Source organism: Natator depressus, chromosome 5 (assembly GCF_965152275.1).
Source record: "Natator depressus isolate rNatDep1 chromosome 5, rNatDep2.hap1, whole genome shotgun sequence".
Classification (NCBI taxonomy): Eukaryota; Metazoa; Chordata; order Testudines; family Cheloniidae; genus Natator; species Natator depressus.
The window spans coordinates 30,466,583-30,478,929 of NC_134238.1; the positions used below are offsets into that span (position 1 = coordinate 30,466,583).

A 12,347-nucleotide genomic window follows, 5' to 3' on the forward strand; every position below is an offset into this window, starting at 1 on the left:
GGGAACCCCCGGTGAGAGCAGGATCGGGGGCGGGCTCAGGGGCTGTGATAGCGGCTCCCTGGCATGAGATCAGGCTCACCCCGTGGGGGTCGGGGGGGAAAACCGGTTATTGGGAAGGGAAATTTAGAGGTGCGGGGTCTCTATAGGAAGAGGAGCAGGGGGTCGGGGCCAGGACCGCTGGGGAGCGCGGGTGCCCACAGCATAGGGAAGCGCTCAGCACTCAGCCGACCTTGTGGCGGCCCCAATCCCGGCAGCTCTCGCTCTGCATGCTGGGAACTGTAGTCCTCTTTCCCAACGCGCCTGGCCCCCAGCGTTTGACAACGCACCTCAACAAGACAGTCCGCCGGAAGCATGCACATAGTAGCTGAAAAAAGGCTTCTTCCGCCCCCACTTTCTTGAAAAGGAACCCTCCCCCTTTGACTGTTTCCTGGAGCGACGGGCAAATGAAATGCTTTGATTCAAGAAGTGGCTCCGCCCTCTTTTTCTCGGGGCGCCCGGTTTCTCAGAGGAACGTTCGGATTGGCGCATCAAAGTACCCACGTGACGAATAGTAGCCAATTACTGGTGTACACTCCCCTGTCCGTCCCGAGTCTCCCTCCCCCTCTGACAAGATGGCAGCTCCCAGGGGGTGGCGGTTGGTATGGCAGGGCCGCTGCCGGTTGCTGCACACCGAGCCCTCCGCGGCCCCTCAGCCTCCGCCTCCGCTCTACCCGCCCGTGGTCGCCTCCCACACGGCCAAGAGCAAGTCGGCCAAGCGCCGCCGGCTGGAGTATTTCTACCAGCAGGTGCACGAGGCGCCCTCCATCGCGGAGAAGCTGCGGCTCTACGGCCGGCTGCAGCGGCTCAAGTACGTGGTTTACCCGCAGACCTTCTCCCTGAACGCGGACCGCTGGTACCAGAGCTTCACCAAGACCGTCTTCGTGCCGGGACTGCCCCCCGCGGGAGCGGAGCCGGCGGGACCCGGGGGCCCGGATCTGAGCGAGCTGCGTTCCCTGGCCTGTGACGCGCTCCTGCAGGAGCATTTCTACCAGCGCAAGCGAGAGCGACCCTTCGTCTACCGAGAGCAGCAGCACGTCGCGGCCCCCTTCCTCACCCAGCTGGTCTCCTCCCTCACCGCCGCGCTGGGCAGCTGCAACCCGCTGCTCGCCGCCGCCCGCTTAGGTGGGGCGGGAGGTTGCGCGAGGGGGGTTACTGGGGATCGGAGCGGGGGCTGGGGCTGGTTGGGAGGTTAGGCCATGGAGCAGCAGAAGAGATTGTGCTGAAATGCCCCTGGGCTATTATGGGTAATGTTTACATCACTGACTGATTTTTTATTTTGTTTTTGTGCTGAGGGCTGATGTCTTTTTGCATGCTTTCACCAAGAATACGTGGGGGTAATGGGCTGGCTAAAAACACAATGTGTTTCATTTCAGATTTAAAACCACAGGTTAACTTCTATTGGGAGCGCGGTGAGACTGTTGTTTGTCGAGGCTATCGAACTGGTAGAATCGATCCAGTGAGATTTCAGATAGATGACAAACCACAAATCCAGATCCGTGTGCCAAAACAGCTTCCAGAGGTATGGATGTTGCTAATGCTTCTAAAAGTGAATATCAGCTAGTACTGTGTTACAGTAGCATTTAGTATGTAACATGTATAACACTAGCTTTGCTGTGATAGGCACGATACAAACACCTAGTAAGAGAGTCTCTGCTTTGAACAGTTCACAGCATAAGTATGTTCTGTCTAAAAATCCTAACCATTGTTATAAATGTTTGCTTGTTTTTGTTTGATTTTAAACTCAACCAGTCATATCTCAGGGAAAAACTTTTGTAGAAAAACCTAATTTCCTCTATAAAGGTTCTATTGTACGTATAACAATCTTATTTATTTCATGATTTTAGTTGCTATTAAAACTATAAAACTGAGTGACTGGGCAACAAAATGGCAGATGAAATTCAATGGTAATAAATGCAAAGTAATGCACATTGGGAAACAATCCTAACTATATGTACAATATGATGGGGTCTAAATTAGCACTCAAGAAAAAGATTGTGGAGTCGTGGATGTCTTTCTGAAAACATCTGTTTTGTGTGCAGTGGCCGTCAAAAAAGCTAACAATGTTGAAAACTATTAAGAAAAGGATAGATAATAAGACAGAAAATATCATCATAACACTGTATAAATCCATGGTATGTCCACACCTTGAATACCGTGTGCAGTTTTGGTTGGCCGTCTCAAAAAAGATAATTTAGAATTGGAAAAAGTACAGAGAAGGGCAACAAAAATGACTAGGGAATATGGATAATCTGAAGAGAAATTCAAAAGACTGGGACTATTCATCTTAGAAAAGAGACTACTAAGGGAGATATGACGGAGGTCTATAAAACCATGAATGATGTGGAAAAAAATGAATAAGGAAGTGTTATTTATCCCTTCAGATAACACACAGACCCAATTAAATTAATAGGCAGCAGGCTTAAAAGAAATATAAGGAAGTACTTCTTCACACAACACACAGTCAACCTGTGGAATTCGTTGCCAGGGAATGTTATAAAAGCCAAAAATATAACTGGGTTCAAAAATAATTAGATAAGTTCATGGAGGGTAGGTCCATCAACGGCTATTAGCCAAGATGGTCAGGGAAGCAAGCCCATGCTCTGGGTGCCCCATAACCTGTGGGACTGGATTTCAGGGGATGGATCACTCGATAAATTGCCCCATTCTGTTCTTTTCCCCCTAAGGCATCTGGCACTGGCTACTATCAGAAGATAGGATATTGGGCCAGATGGACCAATGGTCTGACCCAGTATGGCCATTCTTATGTTCTTGTTTGAATTACAGTGTACTATGTGCTTTCCAAAGGTAGGTAGATATTGACAAAATGGTATCCAAGATGACTTAGGCCAGGTCTACGCTACAAAGTTTGACTGATGTAAAAGCACAGAGAACTCGGCTGCTACTGGCATGCTGAAATCGTTCGGGCTTGTATGCTGCTATTGTACTGGTGCCTGCAGAATTCATTGTAGAGTGGGAATGTCTCTTATCAGGGTGGAAGAAACAAGATTATCTCTAGAAATGTTCAGGAGACAGTTGCAGGGTATCTCCGTGAATGTTGAGGCAATGCTCAAGAAGTAATAAGACACATCCCGTTTCAGATAAACAAAAGACTCTACGTGGGGGGAACTGTGGTCCTGTCTAGCCCATCAAGACATGTAATGGAAAAGCAGATGCTACCTCAATCTATCTTCTATCACTGTCTGACAACAGGACACTGATCTGATGTGGACTGTGTAATTCGGACTGCCACACTTTTTTTTTTAATCTTATTTTCAAACATGTTTCAGAAGGGTAGCTGTGTTAGTCTGTATCTGCAAAAGCAACAAGGAGTCCTTGTGGCACCTTAGAGACTAACAAATTTATTTGGGCATAAGCTTTCGTGTGTGATAACCCACTTCATCAGATTCATGGAGTGATAGCCCATGGAAGTTTATGCCCAAATAAATTTGTTAGTCTCTAAGGTGCCACAAGGGCTACTTGTTCTATATTTTCAAACATATTACACACACAATGGAAAATCAGAAGTCAGTACCTTTGTTCTCTAAATGCACAGATGAGATGGGAGCCATTTTTAAATGGGGAAGAAGGGTGAGAGGGAGAGGAGGTTTTGGGCAATAAAAAGGTAAAATGCTTATAAGGAATTATACATGTGTACACTTACCTGAGCTCTCTTCCACTTCATAATCTGGCCCATCTGCACTTGCCTGGTGGGACTGTCTTGGCTCCAGAAGATTGTCAAATAGCTCCTGGCTCACTGCAGTCCTCTCCTCCCTTTGTGCACTTAATAGATCTTTGCATCAGGCTCTGGCAAAGTGTCCCGTCATATGTGGTGTGCTGGTGGGGTCTGTGCCAAGTATGGCATGGTATAAGCATCAGGTGTAGGGGAGGTCCCAGATTTGTTGTTGCCCTTCCTTACCTTCTGACAGTTCTGCTGAAATTTCTTCACTTTCATATGGCACTGCTGCTAATCCCTGTTGGGCCACAATTTCAGCACCCCACTCTCCCATGCAATCTGTAGACCTGTGTGTCTACACTTCAGTTAAAAACGCATAGCTGGCCCGTGCTAGCTGATGCAGGCTAAGGGCCTGTTTAATTGTGGTGTAGACTTTAAGGGTGAGGCTGCAGCCTGTGCTCTGGGACCCTCCAGCCGAAGCCTGAACATCTCCACTGCAATTAAACAGCCCCTTAGCATGAGCCTGAATCAGCTAAGTCACAGATTTTTTAAGTCACAGGGCATTATAGACATACCCTAAATTTCTTCAGCTGTTCCTTAGCTGGGCTTGTACAGTTTCTTCTCCCCACAGGCTGAGGTGATCCATGACTCTTTTCCTACTCTTTTGGAGCCAGCATGGTCAGATGCTCACAACAGTGGGCCCAGTAGGTGTTCTCACCTCAGTAGGCAATCAGGAAAAGGCATTTCAAAAATAAGCTGGGGGTTTTAAAGGGTGGGGACAGGCTTCTGGTGTCTATGACCCCAAGCAGAGGAGTTTAAAATTGCGACTGATGCGAGCACAAGGGCAAATTGTGAGAGAGCTGCCAGTCGACTGTTACAGTTGAGATAGGTAATGTCTACACTCGCACTGCGTTTACAGATCTAGATTGACTGGCTCTGCTTCGTTCGGGGAGGTGGTGGCATTGCATCTGTAAAAGGGCATTTACATCTGCAGGAGAGAAATATGTGTAGACAAATTCAAAACTAAGTCAACCTAACTTTGTAGCGTAGAACAGGCCATAGGTAAGGGCTTCTTCGTAATGTCATGAAGCGTAGGTGTCCACTTCACTATAAATTCTTAGAATGTTTAGTCAGTTTTTTGGTACTTTTTACATCCTCTTTAAATTCTTCATATGCACAGCATGCATAGAAGCTTGTACTGGAAGAGTCTAGCCCCTGGCTTTTGTAGCTCCTCCTTTTGTCACAGATTCCACTTTTGCCAGTCTTGGTGGGACCAGAATTCTTCCTTTTTTTTTTTCTCCTCAAGATGTGAGAGGCAGTGAATCTGGGTTGTGGTACGAATGAAGGGGAGACTGAGTCATTGGAAATGAATGAGAGAATGAATATGTAGATAAAGTGAGCAGAGTTGAAAGGGGGGGAGAGGTTGCATCTAAAGTTTTTTAAACTTGAACTCTAATTCCAAACATAAAAATAATATAGAAGAATCACTGGTGTTAGCATATAGCTTACCAAATTTTTGAAAGCTGAGCTGCGTCTTCAAGAAAATGAAACTGATCGCACACCCCTAACCTTTCCAGGATAGTAGGGCAGCATAGGGGAAACATGCACGCTTTTCTTTTGTGCCCCTGCCAGCTAGTCGTGTGTGCTTCTTCAGGGTGCTGTGCTTTGCACTTTGACTGTTTTATTGTTTTTGTTAATTTGATTGTGTGCTTTGCCAAGGTTGAGACTGCTAGATAGGATTAAACTGAGTGACACTAAATCTGAAAATCAGAGTTTTAGTGTCAGGAAGGTGATAAACTTGATGCCCTTACAAGTAGGCAATGTAGCTTTGTACATTCTTTAAAATGCTTTCTTTGACTGTGTTGGTTTTAACAAGGCTTTCTTCTAAATCATGAGGTAGGATAATTACAAATAATAGGTAGACAAAGAGTAAAATCTAGTTAAATACAGAATAAACTTCAAACTGTTAAATAACAGCACATACAGTACTGTAGGTGTGTCTGATTTAATTTTTATACTGGGTTTTCATCTATTTTCAGAGAAGTTTTAGGGAACTTTTGAAAAAATAGCACTTAACCTCTATTCTACTTTTGTGAGGCATTCAGCAATGCTGTACACAAACACTTTGTGTTGGGTGAGACTTTCTTAGAATTTACTACTAGGGAAGGAGTCTCCTGTTTATCCTCTTCTCCTACCTCCCCCACCAAAATAAATAAATATATATACAATATGTATGTAGGGGGAAATCAAGATGTAATCATTCAGTTAATCAGAAACTTGAGTTTGGAAAAATCTAGTTTGTATTTTAGAGTAAACTTAAGTGTGGGGGAAGGAAATAAAAATAAATATATATATTATATATATAATAAAATATGTGAGGAAATCGGTGTATACTGGGGCTACCACCCATTGGAGGAAGCCTCGCTAGCAATCATATGGTCAGTGCTAAACTCAGTGGCAGGACTGAAAGTTTCTCAGTTCCGTATGTTTTATTTAGATTTTCTATAACTTGCCAAAGAAAACGTACACCAGGATTTTAAAAAATGACATTTTTTTTTTTGCTTGGGTGCTCAACTTTTGAGTCCTCTTTCAGAGGATGCATGCTTAGCATTCTTGAAATTGGCATCTTGAGTTGGGCACCCAGTATGATTGGCTGGTTGTTTTTTTAAAAACCTGAACTGCAAAATACTATGACCATGTTGTATTCAATGTGAGGATAAAAGTCCAACACAAAATGCTGTTAGTGAAGTTTTGGTGTTCATTTTTTGTTTCCCCTGCAAAATGTGGGATATGTCATCTCCAGTCAGTGGGAAGTGGTGCTAACCAACAATTGTCCAGGCTCTGGCACTTCAGTCCTTCCTGTTCTACACACACACTTCTCTATTGCTGCAGGAGATTCACGCTCTCTAGGACAAACATACGATCTTGTTGGTTTCTCTCTTGGAACAGGATCAGTTTTATTCAAGACTGTAAAATGGATGTTGAGCTCAATGAGAATTCCCTAGGTGTTTGGATGGCTGTTTAAACAATTCTTTCTTAAGAATCAAAATATTGGTATCAATGTACTATGTAATAATACTGAGATCAAAAACATTTCTATGACTTGCTGAACTGATTTTCTTTCTCTCTCGTTCCTTCAAGTTTGTACCATTAGATTATTCAGTCCCTGGAGAAGTTCCTGTTGTTAATCACAAACCAGACAATCTTCCATTGTTCAAAAGACAGTACGATAACAAGATATTTATAGGTAAGACTTCCTAGTGATAGGAATATAGTTACTGTGTAGAAGTACTAAAGAATGGTACACTTTTGAAAACGGCTTATTGCAGGAGCCAATTTCAAAATCTGTCTAATGGCGTACATGACTGTTGTGCTATACTTTGCTGAACATTAATTTAAAAAAATAAGAGACTGGGTATAGTCAGTAAAACCATACACTTCAAATTGTGATAGTGACACATTAGACACTTCATATTTCAGAAGGAGTCATTTAAGTCTTGATCTGAAAATATTTTATTCAAAATGCAGAATGTTTTCTGAATGGGTCATTGGGCCTTAAAAGGATTTTGTTCTTTGCTTTTCTTTTAGTTACAAGGGGGCTCAGATAGCTTTACTCATAAAGAGGCTGCTTCTTCTCTGTAATAAACCAGATACCTGCACAGTCAGGGCCAAGCCCACTCTTATTCTCCTACAGCTCCAGAAAAATATGCTTCTTACCACTCTTGCTACAGGAAGATCAGTTACCTGTCAGCTTTAAAAGGAGTCTTCTGGTCTCTTTAAACAACATCCAGTCAATGAAGGGGGAAGAGGCAATACCACTTTAATTTCAGTGGGAGCAAGATTGGACCAAAACTAGTAAATTATTAACTTTAATTTCAGTGACTTTTCTCCAAATTAGCCAGCAAGTGAGTTCATAAGGAGACTTAGTCTTCTGAACTAGAGGAAACCAAAGAAATATTGATGTCAGCATTTCAAACCAAGCTAACTTTTTAAATAACTTGTTACTTTGGGTAGAAGTCTGAATAATAGAGATGTCAGAAATAATATTTTTTTCCTTAACCTCTGATGCTACCTATAACATTTGACTTGATTTTTTTTTTAAGTGGCTTTTAACTTTTCTCCTTTTTATGAACTCAGGATCAAAAGTCGCAGATCCATGCAGCTATGGTCATACGCAATTTCATTTGATTCCTGATAAACTGAAAAGGGAGCGATTATTAAAAGCAAACCTTGCTGATCAAATTGAAGTAACTTATCGAGCTAATGGTATTGCAAGTCTCTTTGCTTGGACTGCAGCACAAGCTATGTATCAAGGTGAGGCAAAACTTATGCTTGATTTGTCTTTACATCTATAAATGGCGAGCAAACTTTTCTCCCTTTCCTTTTATTGTCCATATGTGATTTTCTTTCTGTGTAGAGCATGTTTTAATTTCATTACTGAAACTTAAACGAGCCAATTAAACTATGTATATGGGAGATATTAACAAATTCTTTAAAACAAGACCCTTAAATCTGAGTAAAATGCTTGAAGAGTAGGAGAAAAGAATCACGCCAATATATATAGAACATTAAATGGCACTTATTAATTTTGCAATTATATGCATTAAATTATTTTTGGTATCTTTTAGGTTAAAATATGTAGTCTATACACTAAAGTTTTTTGGCTGTGATGTATGATAGTAAGCAGCTGAAATTAGTATTCCAAAAAATAGGGTGTTATAGTGGAATTTTGGCAGTTAAATTCTACTCCGTGTTTGGTGCACATAAATCAAATTTCTCTTATCCAAATCTTCATGGAAGGTGGAATTTGATTATAAGCCAGTTTACTATGCAATAGGGTGAACTGTCTTTAAAAGCAGTCTCATGAGCTTGTATTGTATATTATAATGAAATGCAAAAAGATGAATAGTTGCTATGGGGATCAAGCTAATGTTTTATCCTGAACTAGTAAACCATTACAGGCACATGAAATCTAATGTTCTTGCTCTAGCACTTGGCCTTTCAGATATGCCCTGTACTAAATTCTAACAGCGTATATCTGAAGAAATAATGCCTAGTATACTTGCATAATATCAGATTAGAGATTTTTTGTAATCCAAGATAGATTACAAAAAATAGATCTACATATTGATCACTAGTATTGCACTACTTGTATCTGATCAAAATAATAGCCAATAAAAAAAACCTAATTGTTGAGAAAAAGAGATTGTGTATATTCAAGCAAACTCCCATATTCACCATCTGTACAATTCAAATTCCACAAAGGGCTTATAAATATTAAATAAGACCTCAGCTGGAAAGAAGAGAAGGTTCAAGAGAACTTAATTCACTTAGCTATAGATGCCATTCGCTAGTAACTAGCTTCTGGCAGTGGAAGCAGATTCTGAAGTAATGGCACCATGTTTAGGTCACAGTGATGCAAATCCCCTAATAATAGATCTGTATAAAACAATAAGAAAATAGTTTTGCATCAAATTTTGCATGTGTAATAGCATATGCTAATCACATGTGATCCCAAACTTCTTTTTTTGTGGTGTACCTGTAACACTGAAATTGATTCTCATCTTTACAAGTCAACTAGAATCTTCAGTGACATTGGTGTATAAGACAGAACATTTGTCTTCATTCTCTGACTCTATCTGGTTATTTTATAATTTTAGTAGTGAGCATTGCTTAAGGAAGCATATGTATTCAATATTTGTGCTGTAAGTTCAGTTCTCTGCATATGCTACTGCATATGTTGTGCATGCACAACAACATTTTATAGTATAAAAGGAGAACCCCATAAAAGATTTAGCTTGTCTGTCTAGCCATTTTAGCATTCAGCAGTAATGGTGTATTAAACTTGAATCAACCAAACATATTCTTGAATTGTCATGATGAATAAGTGCATTCCCTTATGGATAAAGTCATTTCACAATAAGAGGGTTCATGGAAAATTCAGTTATCCTCTAAATAGAAGGTGCTGGGCTGCCAACGGTCTGATTCCCTGCCCCCAAAAATAGTATCTGCAGGACACACCAAATGTGTGGTGCTGTACATTGCATCTAATTTTAAACATGCAGTTTTGTGCAAGATGGGTAACCTTTGCAGGCAGACTCTGTTCCATGAGAGTCCATACGCATTGAAAATATTAGTTTTGTGAGCATATAACTTAGTATAATTTTGAAAGTGGTCCTTAAAGTATGTGACATAAAACTTTTCTTGGGGGTAGGTGAGGTGTTGTTAGTTTTAGACTTTTCAGTCAAAACATTTTATATAATAATCTATCTTGTTCCTTGAGGATAAGCAGTTTAGGTTTGTAACTGTCTCTATTTCAAGCCCCTGTTTTGAATTGTGCCAATATGAATATTACTTATGCCTTGTGTAACTAGGGTGTAATTTCATTTACAGGATTCTGGTGTGAGGCAGATGTGACCCGTCCCTTTGTATCACAGGCTGTGATCACTGATGGAAAATACTTTGCTTTCTTTTGTTATCAGCTGAATACCTTAGCACTAACTGTACAAGCTGATCAAAATAACCCTCGGAAGAATATCTGTTGGGGAACAGAAAGTAAGCCCTTATATGAAGCTGTGGAAGGCAATAACGTAAAAGGTTTTAATGATGAAATTCTACTTCAGTTAGTTCAGTTTCTGCTAAACAGACCAGAGCGATTGTAAATTAGGCTACCAAAGGGCTCTGTTTAAATGCCTGGGCTTCATCAGAAGTCAAATGAAATGTGATGTGGAATGGTTCTTCATGTTTGTTCACACACACACACACACACTCTCTCTCTGACTCAATATTACTGTAAAGAAGAAAATGTATTCTGTGATCTCTTGTGGGGATTATTCCCACACACTCACCAAAATATGTGGTGCTATACATTGAAAATAAACATCTAGAATAATATAATGCCTTTTGCATACTTGTATTTGAAGTAAGGTACCTTGACTTTTTACATAGAATTAAAAAAAAAAAAAAAAAGACCTGGATTCTGTGTTTCAACAAACTGAGATTTCCTCATGCAAACTTGATTGGCAATAGAACAGTGTTCATGTAGACTGGGGTGGGCAAACTTTTTGGCCTTAGGGCAACATCGGGGTGCCAAAACTGTATGGAGGGCCAGGTTGGGAAGGCTGTGCTTCCCCAAACAGCCTGGCCCCTGCCTCCTATCCACCCCATCCAACCTCCCCGCTCCTTATCACCTGACTGCCCCCTATCCGGACCCCCTGCCCCCTGACAGGCCCTCTGGGACTCCCACACCAACCGCCCCCTGCTTCCTGTCCCCTGACTGCCCCCTGCCCCTTATCGAACCCCCCCATTCCCCACCCCCTTACCATGCCAGCCGGAGCCAGTCATGCCACCATGCAGTCTAGAGCACTGGAGCAGGCAGGAGCTTGCAGCCTCGCTGCCCAGAGCACTGGTGGCATGGCAAGCTGAGGGAAGGAGGGACGACAGGGGAGGGGCTGGGGGCTAGCCTCCCTGGCTGGGAGCTCCAGGGACAGGCAGGATGGTTCTGCAGGCCGTAGTTTGCCCACCTCTGATACAGACTGTAAGCTCCTTGGAAGAGGGTTTCTCAACACAATTGAAGTACTTCCAAAGAGTTCCAGTAGAGTTCCAAAGGAAACCTCCCAGGGGCATCCTTATCAGGTACCAGCTCAGCTGGCTCTTCTCAATCCAGAGGAGTAGTGGCTCTACTCTCAGGCTCTCTGAAATAGCTGAGCCCCTCATGGTCTTGACAACTGGCATTCCATAAGGAATTAAGAAAAACTGACAAACAGTAGATGGCACTGTTTACCATTCTATTGCAGAAGAAGAAATGAAATTCTTTGCTTTATATTTTTTCACTTATTAGCAAAGCTGAGACAAATCATAAATATGCACAGTAGTCTCCAGCACATTAGGCAAGTTATTTTGTTTTAGTAAGTAATCTGTAGAATGGCATTAATCTTTCCTTTTGTATTGTCTGGTCCATAGTATTTAAGAGTGAAATACACTGACAATGAAGGAAATTTCTAGTATTGTTTAAAGTGGGAATATATAACTGCTAAATGTTTAAATCTAGAAGGTCAAACTGCAAGATTCCTGTTCTTTAGCTCCATTCAGCAGAAACATTTGACCATGGGACCAACCTTCTTTCTTTGGCATCTTATTCTGCAGGGTTTGGTGCCTGACAGTACTTTTTAAAAAAGGCAATTCAAGGGAGTCATAAGGGGATGAAACTTACATGAGGGAGGGTAAGGAAGAATTTAAAAGTAAATCACATTATTTTTTGGGTAATAGGGAAACTATTTGTCTTTCTCCTTATAATCCCAAATGCTGAACTATTTTGCCTTTTAAAAAAAAATTAACAACCCTCAAGCAGATACCAAGTCTGGGAAATGTCAGCTGTTCTGGTGTCTACATTCTGAGACTGAAAATAGGGGACCTGTACTGGAAACCTTTATGCAGCCTTCTCTAAATTCCATGCAGGAATGCCAGGAGTCTGAAGACTATGTACCCTTCCCTTTATGCCCACATAGGACTGGATACAATCTAGTCCAAAACTATTGAAATGTAAGTAATTCTCCCTCTTCCTCCATTCAAGAAAAGGCAGTGTTGATGTTTAATATCTGCTCAGCTCTTGTCTAGGTATTTGCGATTCTTTTTA

At 41.6% G+C, this 12,347-nt stretch overlaps 1 protein-coding gene across 1 annotated transcript; it reads left to right on the plus strand.

Annotated features, from left to right (window-relative positions):
- The first annotated feature begins 584 nt into the window (after nt 1-584).
- MRPS30 (mitochondrial ribosomal protein S30) lies at nt 585-10,928 on the plus strand. Its single transcript, XM_074953930.1, has 5 exons — nt 585-1,161; nt 1,413-1,558; nt 6,854-6,959; nt 7,850-8,026; nt 10,106-10,928. Exons 1-5 carry the CDS (start codon nt 612-614, stop codon nt 10,372-10,374), a joined length of 1,248 nt encoding a protein of 415 aa, XP_074810031.1. The 5' UTR covers nt 585-611; the 3' UTR covers nt 10,375-10,928.
- Nucleotides 10,929-12,347: the final 1,419 nt, after the last annotated feature.